At 49.7% G+C, this 26,432-nt stretch overlaps 1 protein-coding gene across 4 annotated transcripts in view; it reads left to right on the top strand.

Annotated features, from left to right (window-relative positions):
- The window catches only part of ANOS1 (anosmin 1), a 412,806-nt gene that overhangs the window by 240,266 nt on the left and 146,108 nt on the right, over positions 1-26,432 (top strand). Inside the window, exon 1 of one of the 4 annotated variants that reach the window (XM_074323214.2) lies at positions 19,125-19,460. The exons of 1 other annotated variant lie outside the window; for it this stretch is intronic. In XM_074323214.2, coding sequence (XP_074179315.2) covers positions 19,254-19,460 — 207 coding nt within the window. In that variant the 5' untranslated portion in view covers positions 19,125-19,253. Of the gene's footprint in view, positions 1-19,124; positions 19,461-26,432 lie in introns of those variants that run through there. 2 more of the 4 variants (XM_074323215.2, XM_019712772.3) reach the window with 2 other exon arrangements.

The following is a 26,432-nucleotide window of genomic DNA, read 5'->3' as shown; positions in this document are numbered from 1 at the left end:
CATAAATAACCAGAATTTTCATTTTCTGCTCTGTGTTGCTTGCAAAGTAACTTGCATTCTTCTGGGGGAGAGGCTGGGAGAGCCGAACACCATGCGTCCCCCACTCAGGGTAGAGCAGGGGCGGTAACCTACGTGGAACGCCCCACGGGATCAGCATTTAATGGTCCTGTGCTAAGCATTTAGGATCTGGGATCTCACTTGATCCTTTTAATAGACTGCAAATTAGGTTTCATTAGTGTCTCCGTGTTACAGATAGGAAAACAGAGGAACAGACAGCCGACTAAGTATTTTGCCTTGGAATCAAGGAATTGGTTGGGGAGGACCATAACTGATCCCTGGTCATCATCCCTGGTCTGTTCCCTGTCTATACTACACTGTCTTCTTTCACCCACGTATGACAGACGCCTACCGATTCCTGGGAGACTTGGGTCAGAGATCACCTCACACTCTCCCTTTGCTAGAATCCATCGTCTCTGGTTCTCAAACAAAACTGTGCCCTTTCTTCTCTCTGGAGTGGTTCATACCTCACACCACATACTGTGGCTGTTATTCACTTAACTGTTACCCTTGGGAGGGGAAATTTGGATCATACTCGGTTATTTTCCTGGAACCTGGCATACTCCCAGGCACATAGGAGGTGTTCAATAAACATTTCCTAAATGAACGATTGCTCAATTGAAAGAATAACTGTTGCATAAACAGCAGTTCTTCATTCTCTGTGTTTATACAAACACGAGAATTATTAGGTTGGTGCAAAAGTAATTGCAGTTTAAGAGGTGAAAAATAATTGCAAAAACCGCAATTACCTTTGCACCTACCTAAATAATTTTATCTACCTAGTTAAAACGCTGTCTTGACATTCATTTGAACTTTCCATTTTCTGCGACTTAGCCGGAAACCCTTTGAGTTTAGGTTTTCACTAATGAGCTCTCTTTTGGCTTATTCCATTTTAAAATATCAAGTGGAACAAAATACGGCAGTTCAGCTAGTTCATGCCTCTTTAACTCGCGATTTTAAGGGGTAAAGGTTACCCAGCCATTTGCTTACCTGTGTCAGGAGTCACATAACCCTTGCACTGATGCCTGGTAATACACATTAAATCAGATCTTTCCCTGCCTCCAATTGTCCCTCCTTCGACAGGTCAGTTGGTTATTATTATCTTCCACCCGGGATCAAGATAAAACATGTGCCTGAGAAAGACATCTTCAAGAGAGTCTTGAGATGGACTAGTTATACATAAACAAATAAATTACCAGAGCGAAGGTTGCTGCCTTTTAGAAAGAGAAGATTGGTGACGGGGATGGAGAGAGAAAATCGATTCTTGTTGAACTGATAAATGTCCCTTCTAGGCAGTTTATGTTGCCATTAAGGCATAAAGTTGCCATTTTTCTTTATCTGTCGGCTACTTATTTCCTGCATGAGCTGTTCGGGCTTTCTAAATCATATCTGTTGGCCCCTTGCCAGATGCTTGGCTGCTGGGTACATATGGAATAAATTATCCAGGGGAAACCATCTCGGATCTTTCCAGCTGTGTGGTCAAGTGCACCTGTAAAGAAATGCCTCGCTAGCACGTCGGACGCAAGATACCAAAGTCTCACTCGGGGCAACAGTAATGAAAGTTCTCCATGTTAATTCAACGCAGAAAGTGTCAACAAGTATGGGGAATAAATCCCCAAACCAATGCTTGAAATTCCAACAGATGGTAACCACCACTCACACATACGATTATGTTTCTCCTCATCTTTGGGAAATGGATGGTAGTGTTTGCTTTGTCGGGCAGAAGGGAGAATTCCCCAATAATAAAATGGACGAAAGACCCAGGAACAAGGACCATTCTCACAAGGCGCCATTGTCCCAACCGCGAGGACGGCTCCCCATTCTGAGCCGCACACGTGTGCCTGCGGTGATTGCTTTCTTGTAGTGCGTACTCGTCAGGGCTGCCTGTTGTGTGCAAGCTGGTCACCACGCCCAGCAGCACACAATGACATTAAATACTCCCTGAAGGAATGTGTCCCATTGCTAGTTCCCGCCTCTGGGCCTGCTTTCCTCCACACCCCTCCCGTAGGTATAGCGAAAGCCACGTTTTACTTATACTCTCATTTGTGTCTACGGTGACTGGTACTTTCTCTTCTCTTCTGAATATGACATAGTTATAGGGGGGATAACGGTGCTTCCTACTTTTTCTTTTCCTCCCTCTCTCCTTTCTTTCTCTCTCCTTCCTTCCTTCCTTCTTCCTTCCTTCCTTCCTTCCTTCTATCCATCCAATCTCTCTCCCTCCCCGTCCTGCTCCCCCTCTCCAAACCTGTGATTCTGAAGAGAGTAAATAAGCAATTAAAACCGTGTTTGCACCAAACTTGACATTGCATGACCCTCAGGATGTCCTTGAACACCATGATATGGGTGGGTCCCCCTGGCTCTGCCAGGACAGCCAAGCAGCGCCCACACCCATGCTTCTCATCTTTCTGGTGGCAGAGAATAAAAGGCAGGGCTCCCATCCATCCCTGCAGAGTGCGAGACATTTGGGATCCCATAGGTGTTGTGATAGGACCATGTTTAGGCCGTGATGAAGCAAATCTGCTTCCCATTCTCCGTCTATCGCATCTGGGATGCACGTTGCCAAAGCACAGTCATGTTATAATTAAAAATGAATTTCAGTTTTTATAGCATTCCGAAACGAACAAGAGCTGCGATCGAAAACACATGAGCGTGATGGCTGTCAAAGTTAGCGCATGTACTTCATTTATTTTAAAGCTATCGTAGGAACAGGGCTCAGGTGGCAAAAGGAAAATCCTGCACAGCTAGAGCCTAACACTGAACTTAACACTCTCTCTGCGCCTGGGTCTGCTGCACACTTTCTAGGGATTTTGAGTCGGGGGAACTTCATGTTGAAGAGATGTGTGCGATACATACTCAGTGACAAAATACAGCATGTTGTTGTTGGCCTGGAAGCTTCAGGAACTCATCTTTTGTTTTTTTCCAAAGGACATCTCTTTGGATTTGAGATAGTTGAGGACAGTTAGCAGAGTAACTTCGTAAACTAAGAACCATGTAAAGATCTAACGACATCAACTGTTTCACCACCCACATTTCCTCGTGGCTGTTGCCTAAGAGTCCTGGGCTGCACAGGGAGAATCTTGACAGGCAGATATGTGTGTGGTGGGGGGAATGTATAAACCACTTAAAAATAGCAAAGGTGTTTGCGGCCACCTCACTGACAGGAAGTCCTACACAACTGGGGCACGCCAGGTCGGCCTGAGTTGGTTATTTTTGAAACCAACTTATTTTGATACTTGCTACCCCAGGAAGGGGCACGGGAGCCCGTTCACGGAGGAAGGCATGGACGGGAAGCTGGAACCAAGCCACATGGTCATGTACTCGCTGCGGAGCCGCACAGCAGCCTCGGCGTTGGGCTTGCCGCCCTTCCATGTGCCTGGTGGGTAAGGGACAGGAGCCCAGATGGAATCACACAGGTGTGACGTACACAGGCAGTAAGAGGAACCCCAGCATGGCATCAGCTCCGCATGACATTAGTCCCACAAGACAACATTGAATGAAGGGGCCAGAAGCCAGATACCGTGAGCGCTGGCCGTGGAGCCGAGGGAATGGAGGAGAAGCGGCCGTAGACGGGGCTGGGACATGGTCTCCCTGACTGCCGCTCCTCTTCAGGCTTATCTCCCTGGCTGCAGAAGGAGTCACAGGATATTCCACCAAGACGCGGTCAGAGTGTGGTCAGGCATTGCTGTGCAGCCCCTGGGGGACAGGCACGGTGCCAGGACACCACAGTAGACTGTTCTGACAGACGATTGGTCAGGGTCAGAGGAGAGAATCTGTGCCTCTGCAGCCCAGGCTGCACAGCGTGGGTCCCCTTTAATCTATCAGAGCCTCTTGTAACTCTGCAGGGTGACTCTGCGTGGAACTGCTGCAGGCTGCATTGTGTGTGTGTGTGGGGGGGAGGCTCAGATTGCATGGCAGTTATGCTGCAGCCAGTATTGGCTAGGGGGCTCAGATTGCATGGAGGGCAGGCATGCTGGTGACACCGGGACCAGAGCTCACAGGCCTGGTGCTAACACCCTGGCAATGGGATAAAATAGTTCCTTTGTCTTCTGTGCCTCTCCATCCCCTGCTCTGTCCCCCATGTCTGTGTCAGAGTTTGTCCCTTAAACACCAGTGCCCTTAAGCCTGCCTGCGACCTCAGGAGGGTGACCTTCCCGTCTAGATCTGAGCTCCCCGAATTTCCCTCTCCTGGTGACTGTCAGCCCATCACAGCTCCGTTTTGGAAGGCCCACAGACCCTGAGGAAGGCGGTACCCAGATGTGTGGTCACTGGGGTTTGGCCGTCCAGGTGCCCTGAGATCCTTCCAGAAAGTCCCTCCTCTGGTGACTCATACACATTCGTCCTTGGCCCTTTTTGGTTGTTGTTGCAGGTTAGGGGATTTTTCTTCATTCATATGCTCCTGGGTTGCCAGAACCCTTATGCTCCCCTGTTCTGTAATGTGGGATACACAGCGTGCATACGTTTTAGTATTGTCAGTGCATGCATTCATTTCATCACTACATGAGCATTCATTGGGTAACTGTTATATCCCAGGCACCGCATTGCACAATGGGGATGCAGAGATGCACTTAATGTGTCTCTTCATATTAAAATCTCATGATTAATGACTCTGCCATATATACCTGTGCGTCCACTGCACCACAGATCAGGTGACAACTCTTGTCTGCAGCGGGTGACTTACGAAGCATCTGTCTTATGATAACAAGGGGATCCTATAAAACCAGAGCCTCCCTGCCAAGCGTACTGAGCTGCTAAGAGGCTTGGTGGAGTTACGTGGTGAGTGGGCACGGACGTGCTCATGACCATGTAACGCCACCGTCCGAGACGTCTGCTAACAACCAGAAGAAAGAGAATCGCAAGACATGCCAGGAAAACGGAAGCCACGCTGAGTGTTTGTAACTGTGAGTTTCATTCAGGAAGGTAGGGAAGGTGATGGGAAAAGGAAACAACCCATAAGGGATGGTAAGGCAAAGCAAAGAGCAGCGAGCGTCCAGAGCCACCGCCCCACCCCAAGGGGACGGATGGATGAAGGAGGCAGTGATTTCCAAACCCCGTGTCTTTGCCAACCGCAGCCAGCATATCCAGAGGTGCTGGAATCTTATAAAAGACACAGCCACCTGGAGGCACCTGCCAGGACGTCCCATTGGCCAATCCCAGCTGCAGCCTGCTCAGGGGACCCCTGGCGGGCATGAGCCCCAGTAGCACTGAGGCAGGCAGTGCCCCAGTCTGAGTATTTGTGTGTCCCCCACTCCACCCCACCCCACCCTGTCCCGCCAGCCAAAGTTCATATGTTGGAAACTACCCCCCAGTGTGATGGTGGTAGGAGGTGAGGGCTTTGGGAGATGATGGGGGCCCCCATGAATGGGACTAGTGCCCTTATAACGGACCCCAGAGAGCCCATCGCCCCTTCCAGCAGGTGACGATGCAGCTAGAAGACACCATCTGTGAACCAGGACGGGGGCTCTCAGCAGACACAGATCCTTCTGACACCCTGACCTTGGATTCCAAACTCCAGAACTGTGAGACATAAATGTGTGTTGTTGAAACCCCCCAAGCCTGTGGCATGTTTGGCATAGCAGCCCAAACAGAGTAAGGAGTGGAGCAAATGGACCAAGATTTCTGCCCTTGTGGAGCGTACCTTTTTGGGGGGAGACATAATAAGCAATAAGCGTTTTATAAGTATTTGTATTTTACATTATTATGTTTTACATAGTGATAGTTTTATGCTGCAGTGTTTTTAGACGTTAAGAGAGTGGGGAGGCTTTCATGAGAGGGTCGCGGGGAGGTACAGTGGAGGCAGGGGATTCCAGCGTATCGGGGTGGGGGCAGCGAATCACTTTAGATTTGGACGCCGGGGTGGGCTGAACCCAGGGGTTGCATCTGAGCAAACACTGCACAGAGGTGACACGTCAGTTATGAAAGAAGCTCCCACCAGTCTATTTCAGGCGGAGGAAACTGCACAGACAAAGACCCTGAGGGCAGATAAGCCAGGAATGTTCCAGAATCATAAGAAAACAGTATGAAAGAGGGGAGCAGTACCCCATGAGGGAAGGAAGGGCAGGATGCACCAGGACACACACCATTGAGAGAAGGCTGGGCAGTTGTAAAGTAGCAGAGACCCTCCGTCTGGCCCAAAGGCTGTAAATCTCATCCACATACCAGCAGGATGTGTCACAAAATAAATTATGTCTGTAAACAGGGAGGCGTCTCAATATTCTGTAAATACTTGTGGAGTTCTTGTTAGGGGTCAACAGTGGCAAATTTGGTGGACAAAACCCCGCTTTTGTGGAGCTTACATTGAATCAGAGAGCGAAAAGGAGCAAGCACGTAAATAAAATAAGTAAATAAACGTGAACATAGAAGGCGTTTTCAGGTGGATGTACGTGTTAGGACGAAACATGAAACAGCGTGTAGGGAGTGATTGTGGTAGAGAGCTACACATCAGATCCCGACAAAAACGTTTTTCTCTGCTTATTACCACCCATTTTATAACTTTTTTTATAGCGATGATAGGGGAATGAAAACCGACGCCTACACCACGTTTTATGTGTTGAGAATGTTGAGAACATTTGCATTTCTTGTTTAATGACATTCAAAATGCAGTCCTCATAAACACGAGGAGTGTTTCGTTGGCACTGGTGGAATTATTTTCCCGGAGGCAAATGCGATGGTGATAACAGAGGAGAGAGCTGAGGACCAGCAGAGGACGAGTGTAAACATGTCTTTGACGTGAGAAAGAGCGTTAGCTAAGCTTTGGACGGTCGAACAAACTTGAAGTGCGGGACATATGCATTGGGGCTGCAGTGGCCAGAACAAGGAGATGGCACGAGATCAGAGAGAGGCGGGCATAGCAGGCAGGAAGGGCCGTGAGGGCCAGCGGGAGATTGGACATAACCTTGAGTGAGGGTAGGCCATGCGGGGCAGCGAGGAGGGGGCCACCATCTACTTTGTGCGTTCAGAGCTCGCTCTGCTGACACGGGCTGACGGTGTGACGGAGCAGGAACCACCACACAGCTTCTGCAGCGGGAAGCAACAGAGTGTGTCAGAGCAGGTGGTGAGAGGCAGTCAGATGTAAGGAAGCTGCGTCAGGGACCTATGGAAAATGACATTGGTGGGCAAAATAGAAAGAGCATACAGGTGCGAGGCAGGCAAAGTGGTTTGTCACATGAGGGCGGCCGTGTGCCCAGCATGGCGTCAGTGTTTTATACCAGAGGTTGGCGAACTTGCTTTAGACTCCTGACGGCCTGTATAATGTCCTGACCTCTGCTCCATGGATGAGATGGTGGCTGTGTGCGCTGGCCATCCGTGCATCCCGGGATCCGTGCTTCTAGATGTTTGGAGCTGGTCAGTGTGCCCCTTGCATCTTGGGCTGTAGACTCACTAATATCCTGGCTGGTGTGATCCTTCTGAGTAGCTCCCTGAGATAATATTACGGTTCCTTGTATTTCTCACTCACTCACAAAGGTTCAACTTCTGTGTACGATCTTAGCGCCAACCTTTAACGTCCCGTCATCACTGCTGAAGCCTTCGGCACATTTATTTTTCCTCCCCATTTCTTTCTTCCTCCTGCTAAATCCTTCTGTTCCTTTTCTTCTGGAATGATGGTCTCACACAGAACGCACGGGCTTTGGAGTAGCTGGACCTCGGTTTGGGTAACAGGTCCACACGTACCCACTGTGAGCATTGGGCATATTGCTTTATTTGTCTGACCCTTATTGTTACATCAGTAAGACTTGGGTAATCGTATTTCCTTTGCAGGCTAGTTATTATTAACACATTGCGTACGGTGGGGTTTAAATCCCTCGTGAAGATTCTCGTGATCCGCACGCAACGTGTTAAATGATAATCCCGACGTACCAAACAAAGTACGAGGCAACAAGCCAGGATTTCTTCCCGAATGAACAGCAAGCCAAATGATAACGTGCTCAACCCCCTGGAAAATGCTAAGATTTGTGAAACCTCTAATGACTACTTTACCGCTCTTTTCGTATTTACGTAAAGTTTCAGTGAGCTTTTAATCTGACCATATGTGAACATTATGCAAATAAAGCACATAAAATATAGGTACGTCTAAGAGATAAGTAACTACTTGGCCATGCTTCGAGAATATGACATATAAAGCAGGAAATGCCACATCTTCTGACTTTCTGCTAAAATGTATGTCACCAGTCTATAGTGACACAAACAGTAAGAGCTCTGGAAGGAGAGAGGTTTCTAATACAGTGAATAGGTAACAGTCATGAAACTCACAATGTTTTAAGCCACCTACTGGCACTTCCCAAGTAGAAATAGAGACAGATTTCGCACGTTGCAGCTATAAGGACACACATTACAATAGTCTCATAAAAAACACCATCCGTTTTATGTGAGGCACTCCTAGTGGGTCATGTTAACGTGCGAGCTAGTCTTAGAAACCCAGCTAATAACGATCTTCCAACATTTTTTATGTCCCCAGTTTCATGACTTTATTTTGAGTCAGCAATTTATTTTTCTCTTAAATTTCACATTTGCCAGACTAGCCATTTAGCAGGGAAAATAAAAATCAATAGAAGAGTCAGTCAATGTAATTGCAAAGTGTGGGGTGATGGTTCTAGAATGGCTTTCAAAATATCTGCTAGAAATTGTGTGAGATTGGAAGGAAATCATGGCCACACACCTTTTGAAGGTAGGAGGGAAATCTAGCAGGGTTGTCAAACCAGGTGGCAGGAGAAGTCCCAGTGACAAAGCAGAGCTGAGACGTAGGCGAGCCCCGTATAAGAAACCACAGCCTTTTTGTAAGGGTTTTGAACAGAACCGATCTCTTCACTCAGCGTTCCAGCTCTTGTTTTGTTTTCCAACCACTCATCCCAGAAAGGAACAAATCTGGGTTCCTTTCCCTGATACTCCCTGCTTCTTCACGGAAGGTACCGGGGTGTAGACAAATTCATCCGGCCCAGACAATACAGCAAACAAGAAACATACAGGTTTAAGTGGGGACTTGGGTGATGTCATCCGTGGATGCCCCAGGCTTCTGGGCATGGCATAAGGATTCCTGCCTGGAAGCCTCACCATCAGGCTATGAGCTAGACCCTGCTACCTCGCTTGCCGACTCTGAGACCGACTGTTACACAATTAACCTCACAGCCCAGTCAGTGGCCTCCCACCGTCCCTGTAGGCCTGACCGCAGGCAGGAGGCCGTCTTCTTCTGCACGTCCACACACTTGGCCATGGCCATTGCTCACTTCCGGTGAGTTCCGTGAATTGTTGGTGGCACCTATGATTGGTTGTACATGCCCAGGAGATGTCACGGAATGTCACCGACAGGAGAAATCGCCACCTCCTTCGAAATCAAAGAAATAGGTTTCCAACTGTGAGAGGCTGCTGTGAGCTATCTATAGATCTCCCAGGACTGTCATCGTTGCCTCAGACCTCGATTTCTAAGACGATTCTGGCTGATTTTTAACGAAACTTTCTTGACTTCCAAGGATGTATGTATGGTTCAATGAATGAGGGGGAGAAAAGAGGAAAATAAACTATGTGTTTAGTCAAATAGGGGAACGTCTGCCAGGTCCTTCAGCGCTGATGTAAATGTTACTCTCAGCCTTCGACCAGAAGACCCCATCCTTATGGGGACAAGTTCCCCGGTCACCAAGCTGAACTGAAGACCGTGTGCCTATGTCTGTACAACTGTGCCAGGGACCTTGGGCCTGGGAGCGACTAAAGTCAGTTTCCATAACGACTGCTACCCCTTTACAGGAACCTTTCTCTCCCGTGTGAAGTAGAGCCCCTGGCTCAATGACAGCTTGGGGCCCAGAGCCCCCCTAAGTGCCGGAGCCTGGCTCACCCATGGATTGGCTACGATGAAACCCAGTGGTGCCCAGACCTTACTAACCCATGGATATAACAACGGCCGTGTGATTGCAGTAGCCACGTCCCTGGCTTGTGTGAACCATTGTAGCTTGTCTTTTTTGTACCCACATTTGCTGCCCGTTGATCTCGTTCAGCCCGTGGTTTTGAATATTACCTCTGTATGGTGAGCCTCACATTCTGATCTCCTGGGAGAGTGAAGAACTGAAAAGCAAGGTGTGCCCTCTCAGTGGGCAGCCATGAGGGCCGCTGAAGACCACATTATTGCCGAGGGAACTGGTGGTTTAAACCATGTCGTTCTGACCTTTTCCCAGTGACTCTTTCACTTTTTACCTTCTAATGTCTTCTGACAGTGACATACGGTTTTGCCAGGGATTCGAGACAGTTTCACAAAGTGTGGAGCAAGTTCGTTCTTGAGGGCAACGCTCTTTAGTCATTTGAGCATTACCTGTTTGTTCTTTATTATTCCCGAGGATAACATTGGATTACTAAGCCTTATCCTTCTGTGACTTTGCACCCAGAAAAAAAGAAAAAAAAAAAAAAAAAAAGAATTGCTTTTTGACTCATTCTTTCAACAAAGAATACATTTAATATTGTATTAGGCTGGCCCCTGAATTGCCGCTTAAATAAACATGTGGTGTTTGCCGCGGTTCTTTTTGCTTCATTATATTTTTTAATTAAATTCCAGGGACATGGAGTTGGATAGATTATATATAATTCCCGGTCAGTGACATTTTCATCAATGTTCCAGCGATGGCCTGTTTTACATTATTCAGCTAGCTGTTTAATTACTCATCGTTAATAGTGGAAAGGGTACTAGCAAATTCTGTCGCCAACAATGAAAGCTCCATCTTTTACAATCCGCCTGCTTTGTCCTCCGTGACCCTGCAATGCATGCCAACGATTCTCTTTCCTGTTTAGATGGATTTGTGCACATACATGGTTACTCATAAGTTGTTTTTATTCACGTTAGCTTTGACTTTGTAAAAAGGATATCCTGCCAGCTCCAACTGCTGGCGGTTGTGTTCACTTGCTGTTATCAACTAAGGTCGATCTTTCACACGTGCACCTCAGCAATCAATTTATTTTGACGGCTGTCTACTGTGTCATCATGGGAGTAGCAACAGCATTGGAGCGTCTGCTGTCCCGCCCATGGATGCCTTGTTGGTTTCCAGGTCTTGCTCACGGGAGCTGAGCTGATACACTTGCTGCTGCTGTGCCGTTTGGACAACGCACGTGCACTAGTGGGTCTGGGGTTGGACGGAACCTGGCATCACCAGCTGCGTGAGTGGTCGGTTGTTTAGAGGGGACGTCTGCCCTTTTCCACAGTGAACACATCAGTGCGTATGGCCACCAGCGATGTATAAAAGGGCTGGAGCCACGTGCTCTGTAGTGTGGTCACATTTGAACTGCACCCGGGACAGAGGGCACAGACTCGCATCCACTCTGGATGCGTGCGTGGTAGGTGTTTTCTTCCCTGATCCCCAGGGATGCTGAATCTTTTTAGAGACACGTGTTCCCTCATCTGCCCATGCCTGTTTCCAACGTTGCTTATTTTCCTATGGGTGTGTTTGTGCTATTTGTATTGATCTGTAGGAATTCCTTCCCTAGTCTTCATTCTCGTATGTGTCAGCTGTGTGTACTGTGAAAGCATTTTCTTCCACTCTTGTACGAGTCTCTTTTCTCTCTTGAAGGTATTTATCATGAAAAGCACGTCTTAAGTTTACTATAGATATAATTACTGTTGTTATTTTATTTTTTTAAGGAGTGCATTCTGTGTTTACTTTAAGAACTAGTCCCCTAGTCTTGGTTTCATCTCTGATGAAGTCCTGCTTTGTTCTCTGATGGTTGGAGGGCTTCTTTCTTCTCTTCCCTGCACCTCAGGATTTGCTGGAGTGCCAGTCAGTCCTGGCTTCTGAAGCTGTCTCACCTGGGGCCCTGGGGCTGAGCTTCAGGCCCCGGGCTCCAGCCCTCTGAGCCCGCAGGGCGATGCTGGTGGTTCCTCCCTGCCCTTTGCTGCCGCCTGCAGACCGCTGTAACCGGCGTTGCTGCATTACAGCAGCCGAATGGCATGCTGGGAGGCAGAGTCCAGATGTGGTCTGATGAGTTTCTGCATGCTTCAGGCCTTCTTCATCTTTTCAGTACCTCTCACGGTGTCAGTAACCCCCCTCTCCACACCCCAGTCCATATTTTCCCCAGCCTGCAAGCGAGCGCCTGGCCTCTGCGAGCATCATCTGGAATTCTAAGTCCACATTTTGTGTGAAAGGGAGTGTGGGTGTGTGAAGAAGGGGTAGCAGGCATTAGGTCGCCCAGAAGCAACTGGATGGAGAAGGGAAGGGAATGACCTTGGCCTTTCTGACCTTTCGAAACACCCAAGATGGAACCAGAGAGGCGAATATTCTCCCCCTGGTTTCAGGTAGGCACCATAGAAAATACTGAAGGAAACCAGCAATTTTGGTTTTGTTTTTGTTCTGGTTTGGTCCTAGGGAGTGCTGCCTTTTCTTTCTCCTCTTTCTTTCTTTCTTTCCTTCTTTCTTTCTTTCTTTCTTTCTTTCTTTCTTTCTTTCTTTCTTTCTTTCTTTCTTTCCTTCCTTCCTTCCTTCCTTCCTTCCTTCCTTCCTTCCTTCCTTCTTTCCTTCTCTCTCCCCCTCCCCCTCCCCTCCCCTTCCCCTCCCCCTCCCCCTTCCCTTCCCCTCCCCCTCCCCCTCCTTTTCTTTTTCTTTCTCTCTCCTGTTGGTTCAGAAGAGATAAGTATTAATTCATGCCTTAGTTACCGTCATCGGTCTGTTCACTTGGTCTCTGGGTATCACGTGTTTCCTTCAAGTTCTTAAATGTGTTTATCTTCATTTCTTGACTGTCAGCTCACGTTGTGGAAAGTGGCCAGTGAGCGTTGAAAGTTTCTGGGTCCCCTTTATGTTCACTATCACTGTAGATAAAGCCTGTCAACCTTCTTTGCTTTAGTTTCCCCTGCTGTTGAATTTTATTCATATATTCTCATGTTTTGTGACATCTTAAGAAGCAAGCAGTGTGTGAGCTGCAAAAGAGGTGTTCTGAACAGAAGCTCCTTCGACTGTAATTCACACACAGCCACCTTTGTCATTGCATTTTGTGGTGAATAGTTTGAGAAGTGGTTAAAAGCTAGGAACAATGCATTTGAAGACTACAAACCTCATTTCTCTAATTTAGCTCAGCGAGACTGTGTTTATACAAGAAAACCGTCCTATGTTTCAATTCACACTAGATTAATCTAGTCGGCAGTACCTGAGTCTATTCCCTGCTTATCTCATTCAGATTCAGGCTGTAGAGTTGGCAATTTAGCACTGATAGTAATAGATTATCCCAGATGTAAGATTCCCTCAAGGTCCTTTGCACTTTACCTATATGGCCAGCGGGTGGCGCTGTTTCCTGTTAAAAGCTGCTCTGTCGATTTTTCTGCAGCGCCTCTTTTCTGCAGCGCCTGTTTTTCTGAAGCGCCTCTCCAAATCTATGGTATTTATATGGCTCATTGTAAATTTCAATGAGCTTGGAAACATCAAAGAAAAACCCACTTTAAGTCTTTTGACGGAATGGAGTTTCAGTGTTTCTGAAGAGCACCTGTAGGTTTCTTTTCACGTTTAGGAGTGAAACTCAGAATCAAAGCATGATTGCTTATTTGAGCTTTGTTTCAAAAAGCTTTAAAAAAATTCTCATTTTACAAAATTTTAAATATTTTACTGAAAAACACCTTTATTGCACATGAAAAGTAAGCCACTCAGAGGTGGAAAATAAGGTTTTTAGTTAAAGTTATATCGTTTAAGATTTAGTTCAAAGTATATGACTTGAAATTTCTTTTAATTTGCTGAAGCTTCTCACAATGTATGTTTGGGGGCACACCAGGAATCTCTGGGTCATGTTCAAGAACCAGAAACACACAAGGTGCTTTTTATATGTTAAATCATTTCCTGCATTCGGCTATTAAGCAGGATTTCCTTGATGGCTATTTGTGTATTTTCCAACATCTCCAGTTTCTATGTGAAGTCCGACGTGAGAATCCCGAGTCTGTATGACTGCTTGTGTGGCTAATGTTAGAATTAGGGTGATAGCACTTACTGGCCTAGTCACTGTGAGAGGTGTTCACTTTTACTGGCATTGAACATCTTGTGAAATCATTGCGTTCAGAACCCAATGTTCCTTGCAGGGCCCAGCAGCTGTGACGCTCAGTGAGACAATGAAACCAACAGAGGCCATCGAATGTGCTAAGGTTAAAAATCCCTGGGGTTATAGAATCAATAATGTTGTAAAGATTTTGTGGGGTGTCCGATGGACACTTGTCTTACTAGGGAGACCACCTCAGGGACGATGTAGATGCCTGACCACTGCACTGTACACCTGAAGCTGAACCTGAACAATAATGAATGTCAACTATAATTTAATACATATGTAGTCACAGGAGGTGGAGCACAGCATAGGGACTAGTGTAAATGGAATTGTAACAGCTACATACGATGTCAGAGGGGTCGCAGATTGGAGGAGAGGGGTTATCACTTTGTGAGGGGTGTGAATGTTTACTACATTGCTTTGTACACCTGAAACTAATAAAAAAAATCCCTGGGGTGATATGCTGGGAGGGAAAAGCATTCACACTCGAGTTTAGCCATCACTGTAGAACTCACCCTTGAAACATGAAAATGCAACTTCCGATGCATTCCATGTATTAGTAATTATTTTAATTTTAGTGATTACTGCAGTAACAGATGAAACCTTCAGAATGACTCAACCTAGACTAGGCTCTTAGTTTGACTGCAGACAAATGTATCACTAGTGGATGGATTGGTGGTGATGGGGGAGGGGAGGAAAAAGGGCAGGGAGACCAATTCCTGAAAAGCAGTGGAAGCTCGATATGGTATTAGCTGACAATTCTTTGTGTATTTTGCAGGAAAAAAGGTGTAAAGATGTAAGATGTTCTTTCGCACACAAAAGTAACAGCAACCACATTTCCAATACTGCTTAGTGGAATCTTAGCAACCGTTGAGGTGACCAATAAAAATAGTACCTCTACACCTGCAGATGGTGCACCTGAAATGTTGTCTCACTGAAGAGGAAAAGGTGTTCCCTGCCAGAGCTGTGTCCGGATAGAATACGCACATTGCACGCTAATCATAGAAAGCAGATGATTGAAAAATGGATGAGGGTGCTGTTGTCTGAAGAGTCGAGTGTATATTTAGTGATCCTACAACAAAAGCTACATCATTTTTCCTTTGTAAAATGATTAAATTGGCCATCAGGGATCAGGTCGGTACAGTACCATCGAGCTTCTCCCCAGCCCCATTCTTGCCTGAAATCATGTTACAAAAGATGCAAATCTGGTACTTACACATTCAGCTGTTAATTGCGTCCTTGCCTCCCATTTCACTATTTCCTTTTCTCTCTTAGCAACTCTCTCCATATTCCCTGGGTCGTTCATTCAAAGCCGAGCAGAGGGAATTGAGTCTGGAGGAGGAAATCACAGTTAAAGAAGGAATCTAGAAGAAAGAATCTAGAAGAGCCCGCTCCTGACAACTTAGCCTGGCCATGTGGACCTGAGTATGGGCCCAGGCCCTACCAGGCAACCCTTCTTGCTTTTCTCCCATTTTCTTTTCAGCAAGTTAGTGGCACTTTCTGAGAGAAGGTGTGTGGTATTGCATCCTCAAATGAAAGCAAGGAAGAGGAAACTGCACCTCATGTGTGAGTTCCCTGCCCATCACTGCATTGTTCCCCATAGCCCCTCACCAGAGATCTGCGACCGCATTTGGTTAGAGACTCATAAATGCCATCAAATTAAAGTATTGGTCTTTTCCAGTTTGGGAGAGACTGCTCCATGGGCGTTTCGCTCAGAGAAAGCTCATTCTTGCTTCCTTCATATTGTATCTTTATCAGATGTCGCTGGAAAGCCTATAAAAAGATAAGCCACTAGCCAAAAAAGCAATGAGTCTAAGAGAGTCTTGGGTAAACGTGTCGGATAAATAACATAGGTGTTTATTAACGAATGGATTGGTATGTCCAAGCCACAGCAACACACAGACCTAAAAAAGGTAATTTCAACAAAATGAGGTCATACATGCTTTTGAAAGCAAAGATTCTGCCCCATTTTAATAGGGGGGCATATTTTCTCGATCAATTCCCTTTCTTACCAGTTTCTCGTTCACTTACTCCAGTATCACCTGAGGGGGTGGCTTTCAAAAGTTGAGATGCCAGCGCCCTCCCCCACACGTTGACCCTTATTCTGGGGTCTGCAGTGTGCCTTGAACTCGTCCGCAGGGGGTTCTTACTCTCTGCTAGGAAACAAACAAGCAAGCACGGATACCCTAAGTAAACTGCAAGGAAGAGCAGAGCTAACTTTTTGGAAACTTTGTGTTGTGTTTCTTCTATAACCTCATCAAGACGGCCGCATATGCTGCTGTCTCTTTGATGACACCCCTACTGGTAAGAGTGTCTGCTGTCCATGAGCCATGTGTCTATTGAACTCAAACTGAAGTCACCAGAAGGTTCATTCCTCATCCAGACAAATTCCAATCATGGGGTTCAAGCCGACCTTGAGGAAAGACATGCTAAGCCCTTTCTTCCTGACGCCCCAGGACGAATCCCACCAGTTTGTGTATCCTGCATTCGTTCAACACACACTTCAGGTTGTCCCCTCACGTGATTGGCCTTCATGACTTTAGGGTGGGGCTTAAGCAGGCCCCGCGGAAAGAGAGCTTCCACGTGCTGACCCTCCGGGCCACGGTGCATGAAACTGGGCATGTGTGAGCAGAATGATAAAACTACCTTGCAACTGTTCCTCTGACATTACCAAAATATTTTGCTTTGAAAAGTTACTTTAAACGGCAATTAGAATGAATAACATGAAAAAGGCCAGCATAATCACAGAGGGTGTCTGTGACAATTCTAAAAGAAGCAGTATAACCACAAGTATTCCTTGAGTACACGCATAATGAGGTGGTCCTATGTGCTGAATCGCCCGCTTTCTATGCAGCCAACTGCAGGCTTGCTTGTGTGGTTTATTATAAAACGCACTGATTTACGGAAATGAATCTGCCACGGGGCTCCGATAGGTAGCACACACAGTGCTTTAAAAAAAAAATTGCAGTGATGCCTTTGAACGTTTCAAAGCTGTTTTTAAAAGGTTGCCATGCATGTCCTTATGATTTCTGTTTCTAGAAGGTAAATTTCGTGAGCTGCCCTGCAAAGTTATAAATCAAAGCTACGGTAAGAAAGTGCAGGCATTCAGAATCTCCTTGACTTCACCAAGATCAGATATTTGCTTAACTTGAAAACTCTAACACACTATGGAAGAATCTGCTACGGCCTTTGGAAATGTTTTTTTTTAAATTCCCAAACGAGAGCGATACCATTTAGAAAACGATTCCTGTATTCAGACGTTACACTTTATCTTCAGCCACCTTCCCCCTTGGGGTCACCGTGGTCAGCTTCCTTCCTGTTGGTCTGTCTTAATTATGTGTAACATACTTTGAAAAGATTTCTGTTGGCAGCTTTGGGCATCTTTTTAAACAAACTATTGAGCGCATGTGAGCTCACGTCTGAATTTTCTATGTTTCCGGCTCAGGCGTAATATCGTCTTGCTGGGACCTACAGATGGGGCTGGCTACCCGTCATCTGAACCTTGTTCGAAACGAAAATCTACATGGGGACGTAAGGAACATTAAACCAAGTGTGGATCCTTCTAAGAGGGGGCCCTGTAGGGCTGTCAAGGTCACCCACCCATGAGGCCGGCGTCACCCACAGAAAGTTGGAACGCGATGATTAATCTGTTTTTTCATTCATTGAGAAACGTCCTGAGCAATTCCTGGTATTGGCCTTGCTGACTTGACTATGTGAAGACATGTCCCCAGGAGATGAAGTGTTTGAAATCAAGACTCCTAGGTATAATGCGATAACTGTACTTGGCTGTCATCATTTAACAGGACCGTGTCCCAGTGGCAGAGTGGAAAGTGTGCGTAAGAAAAGGGCTAGAAATTGGGAAAAGCCGTAGACTCCGCCCAAAGAGGAATGGAGCCTTGTGGGGCGTGTGTGACAGGCTGGTGCATCTAGACGCCTCGTCGTGTGTGTGGGAATGTGGAAACGCACTTCTGTCTGAAAACGTGCACAGGACTGTCACCAGCTGCCCTGCACCTGCATATGAGGTGTGCATGCGTCTTTCTGACTCCATCGCGTTACATAAACGTCCCGTTGCCGGAAGACAGCTTGCTCTGGGGTCTCCCACCTGCCTGTGGTCTGCAGCACTCACTGCCCATGGAGCTCAGGGAAGTAGACAGCGTTGTTACAGGTGGTGTGCTATACCTGCCACCGTGTCCCTTTCCCTGGCATGGCCCTACCTGGGGAGGGAGGACGTGTGGGGTGAAGGAGCGTTGGAAAGATGACAAAGGACGATGGGGTGGCAATTTCACTGCTGAAAAGGCTGAATCAAGAGGCTTGGGGCCAGTGTTGTACCAGCGGAAGAAAGAGTTTAGGAAAGATTTCTGCTTTGCATAACTCCCACCAGGAGAGGAATGCCTGCTAGAAAAAGAGACACCCAAGGAAACGAGGTGTGTGGGTCCCTTTTAAACACTCACTGGCTATACACTCAGATCCTGTTCCAGGTAGTAATAAGCAGAAAGGAAAGAAGAAATGGGGGAGCGAGAAAGCGAGGGGACCAATGTTAATCAAATGTCTGTGCCTGGTCTCTGTCGCGTCTTACGTCCATTTCACTTCTGTTGCTTAGCTCTTATTACTTTGGAAAAGGGGAATTGGAAATATGCGAAAGCAGGAGCGCAGCTTGCACCCGAGGTAGGAATGTCAGAGGACGCCTACACCTTAGGGGCGCGCGGTCCGTCCTGCAGCAGCTCTGACGTCCTGGGGGGACTGAGACCTTCCCAAGACTGTACCTCACATCCCAGGCCCGGCTTTGCTCTCACCTGACGTTTACCTGGAGGAGGGAAGAGGTGGCGAAAGGAGGGAGCAAATGCCGACTGTGGGGACGGGGGGCTGCGTGGGAGACCGACCACCCTAGAGGGGCGCAGAGGGGGGACCCGGTCCGTGTCGCCCGCCCTTTGAGCGCCCGGGCTCGAAGCCGGGTAGACCTGCCCACGGCCCTCCGCCCGGCCCCCCTGTCACTCACGTTCCTTCCAGCCAATGGCGCGGCCGCCTGTCACCCTCACCCCACCCCCGGAGGCCGCGCAGGGAGGGAGGGAGGTCGGCTGGGAGCGCAGGGGGCTGGAGTTGAATGATTGAACTTTCCAGCGGAGTTGCGGTGGCCGCGAGGTCCCCGGCAGTGCGGCCCCGGCGCGGAGCTGGGAGCCTCGGCCAGCGCCCGGCGCCCGCGCCCCCGACCCGCAGCCATGGTGCCCGGGGCGCCCGGTGCCGCCCTGACCCTCTGCCTCTGGCTGGCGGCCTCCGGGAGCTGCCTGGCTGCCGGCCCCGGCGCGGCGGCCGCACGGCGGCTGGACGAGTCGCTGTCGGCCGGGAGCGTCCAGCGCGCCCGCTGCGCCTCCAGATGCCTCAGCCTGCAGATTACGCGCATCTCCGCCTTCTTCCAGCACTTCCAGGTACGGGGCCGCCGCGCAGCCGGGCCTCCCGGCGCTGCGGGAAGCGCGCCTCCAGCCTCCGCGCCCCAACTTCTCGCCCCGCGCGGCCGCCAGGCCCGCCGTCCCTCCGCGTGGACTTTCCAGTCCGGGCGCTCGAACCCTCCGTTCCAGCCCCCTCCTTGCTCCCGAGCGGAAACCGAAGGCTGCAGCCTGTTCCCTAGCTCCCTTCTTCCCGGCGGCAAGCCGAAGGCGTTATCTTAGGGAGCGCAGGGGTTCGTTAGTTTCCCGGGACTTCGGAGCGCGGCGCTTGGGGCGGGTGGCGAGTCCCGCGAACTCCGGGTGCTGCCGGCACAGCGAGCGAGGCGGCGAGGCGCGCCCGGCGGCGCCCGGGGACCCGCGCGACGTGCCCAGCCCCGCAGGTGCCCGCGGGCCGTATCTGTTGAGCGAAGCTTCTTCAGTCGGGACAGAGGCTCGCGGCCCAGCCTCCGGGCCCCAGGCAGGGCGTTTGAGTCAAGTCCTGTGTTCCAGAGTGTGTGCTGGGGCGGGGGGTGGTGGCGGCGGTGCGCGCCCCAATTCGGACCCCAAAGCTTCAAGGTCCTGCCAGTGAATAGCGCGGAGAATAAGGGAAGAGCTGCAGGGGGTACGGGATTCGAGAAGGCCGTGTCTGGGGCTCCGCGAGGAGTCCTGGGGTCCGTTTCTGCCCTGCCCTCGTAGCTTGGGGGGCGGGGAGCGCTTGTGGGGACGAGGGTATGTAAGAGGTTCAGGGAGAAGCACGCTTGGCGCCCGTGGAGGGGTCCACAGGGGCGAGGACCCCCGCGGGACCTGCGTAGGAACCCGGGCTGCAGGGCGCGGGGGCGCGCGGGAGTCGCTCCCCGGCTCCGCGGAGGCGAGGCGCGCAGCTGCCTTCCCCGGTGGCTCCGAGCGCGCGTCCTCTGAGATCATTCGTGCAGACGCCTCATTCCTGTCGTCTGCCGTCCTGCTCTCCCCGGTCTTCTCGCCTCCATCCTCAGCTGCTCACCAGTTGTAAGACCCCTACTTCTCGCCGCAGGGAGGGAACACCGCGGAGGCCAGAAGGAGACGGGGTCGTAGGGTGGGAGGGTCTCCTTAGGGATTTCTAAGGTCAGCGCTCTGCCGTTAAGAAATACCCGGGGCGCGGGCGAGGGGACCTTCCAAGGGGCCTGGGAATTAAGCTGCGAGAGGAGACGGTTGCAGTGACGATGGAGTTTGGGACGAATCTCGGCAACCTTCGGGAGTGTGCACACTGGCGTGAGAGCTGGTGACACCTCGCGTCGAACGGCACCAGAACTCAAAGTTGGGAGCTTAGGAGGCTGACGCAGGTCGCGAAGTTTGCGTGTGCGGTTCTGTTCGTTCTCAAAGAGCAGCGTCTAGCTGGTTTCAGAGCCGTTGGCAGCCCTGCGGCCCTTCTGGGTCACGGGGAAGGGAACGCCGATGGCTCGTCTCCCGGGGTGAAATGACGCGGACATCCTGGAGAGGGCCCCTGCCCAGCCAGCCACCTGGCGTGTCAACACTGCGCTGCCCTGCAAGTAACCCTCCGGGGAAGATGCTACGCGATCGTTTAAACAACAACAGAAAGAAAACACAACGAAACAGGGAAGCCCATTCCTGGTGGAAAGAGTATCTTTTTCTTTTTAGTGAATTGTCAGTTGCTGTAATTTATTTGTTTTACAGTTTCAGCGGCTAAAGAAGCAGTTTAGATCAAGCCAAGTCCCATGAAAGGCTTTTCTTGTGGTCTCTTGGCATGATTTCTCGTTGGAAGAAAAACTGCTGACAGAATACACATTGCCAGACAATCCTGATTACATTTTAATTAGCTGCAAATTACTCAGTTAGGACTTAATAACTGCTGCTTTTGCAATCAATTGCAAAGCCACTCTCGGAGGGTTAACCCTACCTGTAATGCCTACCTGATTTATCTAAATCGCAGGGATTAAGGCTTTCTTAAGATTTAAAAAGACAGCAGCACGCTCACCATATAAAATCCCAAGCTTCCCTTTTAAAAATAATTGGGAGGACGTGGAAGAAGAAGCTGCAGCCAACTCATTACACCGCATGTGGTGTTTATTAAAGGGCGGGAGAGGCTGGGCTACAGGACGCTTTTGGAAGCGCTCCTTTTGTCAGGGTCACCCCACCCCACCCACTTGTGCGTGGAAACCCAAGCAGAAGGCTGTCTCTGCAGCAGCCGCAGGTTTCCAACGTCTGTTCCACAGTTCTGGGCGTCTTTGGAAGGATGGAAGCAGACTTGCCTCCATCCTTGAGGCCACCTGGGTGTGTAGACTCAGGTGTGAGGGCCACCAGGCCTTGGCTAGGAAGAACCCAGCCTGTACACTCATGGCGTGGACAGAGAACCGCCAGGGGCAGTGGCCTGCGTACTGCAAAGGAGGCCAGAGTCGAATCGTCTCCACCCCAAATACGTGCATTTTCCACGTCTCCAAGGCCTGCCTCCCAGCCTTGGAGGTCTGTAGGTCCATGGGGCACACCTGGTGCCTCCACGTCTGCAGGGCTGGGTCGGCCTCACCGTCGGCCATTGGCTGTCAACCATTCCTTTAAGGACAGGCTCTTGATACTGTTGTGCGTACAGGGAGGGGTGGGGATGGGCGACCCCTGAATTATCAGGCACCTACAGCCCTGACCTGCAGGAGCTTGGAATTCCATCCTGAACGGGAGACGGATTCTGAACTGCATCCTTTCACTACTGAATGCTGCCCGTCACTCATGAAAGAAACAGGAGAAGTGAGCACCTCCCAGGTTATCAGCATCTTGCTCGTGATGCAGGGCCCAGGTACCCGGCACATTATCGGCCCAAGTTCACGCATATCACATGTGCCTGTGGTGAAACTCCTGCCCGCGGAGGCGGGTGGGAAGGACATCCCTTTACCAGCGGGATGAAGGTGAGGTGTGTGCAGTGGGTGTGCAGCAGGGACGTGGCCTTGGAGCCAGGCACACGTGCTGTGCACCGAAGCTTGTCACTTGGCAGAGGGGTGGCTTGGGGCTGACCACCGTCCAGCCCTTCCTGTGTCCCCTGGGGACCAGTAGCTGCCCAGCAATCATAGTACGTGTTGGGGGAATGTGTGGATACTCACTGGAACATTCCTAAGAACCAGTCCCTGCTCTGGGTATCTTGCTGTCTTAGTCCTTACAATAACCATGGGCGGGAGAGGAAGGCACACCTTTCCTACAGTGGATAAGGAAAGGAGACGCCGAGAAGGCAGGCTCGTCACACAGCTGATACGTAGACGGTGGGGCTGGGTTCCCAGTCAGGGCAGCTACCCGTTTGGGGGTTTGTTTTTAATTTTAGGATTTTATTGGTTATTAGTTGGTTAATTTACGTCGGGACTGACTACCCGATTTTTGGGACCCGGTGCAAAATGAAAACCCGTGGTCGGTCTATCAGTCAAAGCGCAAGGAAAAAAGTGTTGTTAAAGGAACTAACATGTAAAACTTTCTCCTTTCTTCTGTGGCCCTTCTCTCTTGACGTGTCCTGGTGTTTTAAAGTTATTGGTCTAGAGTTCACCGTTTATGTTGAGTAGTGCCAGTGTTATATGCAAATGTCGGAGCGTGCCATCTGTATGCATTACATAATTTGGATTTCCTGCCTCCTCTCTGGAGGGTGACTTGACATGGCTGGAAGGACAAGCAGAAACCAGACTCAGGAAGGTGGGAAGGAGCAAGAGAGGGACTCCAGCCCCCAAAGTGCCCAATGTGCGGTGTGGCCAATGGGCTCCCAAAAAGGTATATTGCAGGACGTGTGTAGACCTTCGTAGGTATCTGGGGCCTGGCGTGCACACGTTTGCTCAGGCGTGATGCTTGCCTGGTGCCCTTTTCTGCCATCACCGGACCAATGCATTGCACTTTGTTCCAGATGGATCCTTGGGAAGTTGAGCCACGGGTCTCCCCCTCCTACTGCTCAACCCATAGCAGACAGACAGCCCCCACGTGTGTTTCAGCCTCCTCGCTGGATGCAAGTTGGTGCATGGATCAAGGATGGGTGACAGGCTTCTTTCCGTGGACTCTGGGACTCTGGCCGGCCACCCACCCAACAGTGGGGTGTTGCCTGCATGGAGTGAGGACAGCCCCCATCAGATTCTGGGGTACCTCGGGGCATGCATTTTCAACCTGGCCCTTCTGGCACCCACACCCAGGTCCCTGCAGGGGGCAGAGTGTGACAGTCATTTGGGGCAAGGAGTGAGGAGGGAGAGTGGGGTGAGGACGGGGTGCCAGGGGTCAGGGGCTGGGGAGCCAAGAACCTGTCCTGAGGAGGAGAGGGGGCAGTGAGAGGCAGCAGTATGCATGATCCGAGGCTCCAAGCCCCCAGAACACGCCCCAGTAAGGAGCGCTAACCCCCAGGTGCCGGTCCCTTTCTGAGCATGGGCCACGCGCACTGTCGCTTGTCCGTGAAGCCAGGCTTGGTGTGGGTTTCGTATGTGAAGGGTGCAGAGCTCTGGGAAGGGGTCGGACCCACTCTGCCTGGCGGTCCCACACAGGGCTGGCTGCAGGTTGCCCATCTGTGCTCTCTTGGGAACAGCCTTCTCTGCGCTTATTTTCTCAGCATCCCTAGAAGATGAAAGAAGAGGGAAAGGCGGAAGGTGGTGCCTGCAACAGCTCCATCTCTTCCTAGGCGAATCCCACTTCCCTTGAGAGTGACCCCCTCTCTGGTGCTAGCTGGACATTGCTAATAGAGACCCCTCCTGCCTCCGTGACCCAAGGGAGCTGCGTCTCAGAGCCCAGGGACAGACTCACCCCGCGAAGGGGCAGCAACCTGCCACTCACTCTTTCCCTGCCTGTGTTTTCTCAAAGGCCGCTGGTGAGAATCAGGCTGGAGGGAAACCGCAGTCTGTGAGCAGTAGACAGGGAGAGTATGACCCTTTCTCTGCCAGAATTCGGGAGTGCCCAGGGAAGACGGGCATGGGATTTTGTTGGAAGATAAGAGGTAGGTTGCTGGCAGGCTCGGCCCTTCATTCTAGAATTCTATCCGTGTTAAGAGGTTCTTGCCTCCTGGGACATTTTTCACGCTGTGAAGTACCTCTGATAGGTTTCTCTAGGCAGCGATTAGAGATCAGAGGTTTCCCCAGCAGTAATGGGGAGCTGTTTGTTTTGGCAAAAGAGAGAACTAAGCTGGTGATTAGTTCCTTCTACTTAGAAGACCAGTCTCTCCTCCAAGAAAAAGTAAACAAACAATTAAGGCATCAGAAACCCGTAGCAGCCACAAATCCGCCCCAGGCTCTGCGAGTTTTGGAGAAGTGATTTGTGGTGTGTCTCCTCAGCTCTGCTGTGTCATGTGCCCTGCTGTGCGTTTTAAGTTATTTACCTGGGTGGCCAGGCCTTTTGAGAGTCCCTGGGAATAAAGGCCAGCCTCAGGTTTGGCCGTCATCCTCCCTCGTGTGGGTCACTGGCTGTGTTTCTAAGAATTTCTGATTTTGACCCACAAGAAATATTAGGCTCCTCATGGTGGCAGATTTTCATGTTTTTAATATATTATTAGTTTTTTCCCTTGTACGTGGTTTGAAAGCCCATCTCATTGCGACTGTGGTGGAACGTTTTAAACACACATTAGAAAACAGTTATGGGCTTGTTCGTGTCTGTGCACTATGTCATTAGAGGGGAAATATATATTGCTATGTTGTGTATGTTTATGTATGTTTATATGGGTGTACATCTATGATACACTGTATAGTATACATGCATGTGTGTTTGGAGGCCTCCGTTAAAAAGTTACTGTTACTGGTGCAACTGTTTTGACTTTAAAAAACTTAACTGTCAGTGAGGAGATTATTACATTTCTTTGAAATGGATTCCCCAGAGTAACTGTGCAACCTACCCTGTGTGCGTATCAGTGCCTGAGTATAAAACGTTAGGGTTAGGTAGAGAAAGTTACGACGTGTTTGTGGGTACCTGCCGGCATTAACTCGGGAATGGAGACGTTCCCATATATAACTTGGCCTTGTTTGCTGGATGTCTGGCTTTTACACAGTTTTGAGGGTGGGGGCTTGGCAATAATCAGTGAAGCAGGTCGGTATTATTGAAAGACAGTTTTGTGTATGAAAAATAGGACAGGGGTCATTGCAACTGCCCCATTGCGATGCCTGGTGCAAATTATTGTGTAACTTGTATTAATAGTTTTGGTGCTTTGTCTAAGCACGCAATCCTCAGACTCCCCAAGTGGGCCACCTCTCGGCATTTCCAGTGCACCTCCCTGAGACCCCGTCGTTTGAAAGTGTGTCGTCCATCAACATGTGGCACTTATTAAATAGGACCTAGTTTTCCTCTTTACATTAATGAAAGACATCCCTTCGGATGAGCACGTGGTCTCCCGCATGGCCAGAGTCAACTGGTAAATGGGTGTTCTTGGCATTTTAGTTGTCTTTGCACCATCACCTTAGGAAATAGTGCTATTTCTTTTGGCGTCTCTGAAATGTTGAAAATAGGTTGTAGGCACCAATTCCCTCTCAGGAGATGCTTTTCCTGACCTGTCCCTTGCCCCGCCAAGCCCCGGCTCCTGTATCAGCGGCTAATTGCTTACAGCTGCTCCCCGTTAGAGACTGACCTTTGGCCTTTGGGTGCCATCTTGCCAGCAAGGCGATGTATCCTCCCCGTTGATGAGGCCAAATCATGACCGTGGGCTCACTGCCGAGGGGGTACAGGGGGGCAGCCCCTTGCTGGGGTCTGTTCCTCTTGTTCGGTTGGTGCTCAAGACCATCGTAGTGTGGGGATCGGGCCCATGCAGGTTTCCGTCTGAGGCCACATCCCCACTCAGCTCAATCTTTTGCTTCCTTCCCTCCTCTTGCGCTGACGATGGCCCCCCAATATATCACATGCACACACACCCCTGCTTCTCGGAAACTAATCTCCACCCCTGCTTCTCGGAAACCCAACGTCAGACACCTACCTTCAGAGACACCTGATCTCATTGGACAGTTTTGTTTTTCCGATTAGACAAGTGCTACTTGCACACCTGACATGTTCGGGCACGTGCAG

This window comes from Rhinolophus sinicus, chromosome 18, assembly GCF_057876585.1.
Source record: "Rhinolophus sinicus isolate RSI-liver-muscle chromosome 18, RSI-T2T, whole genome shotgun sequence".
NCBI classification, from domain to species: Eukaryota; Metazoa; Chordata; class Mammalia; order Chiroptera; family Rhinolophidae; genus Rhinolophus; species Rhinolophus sinicus.
This window is presented reverse-complemented; position numbering and strand designations above follow the sequence as displayed.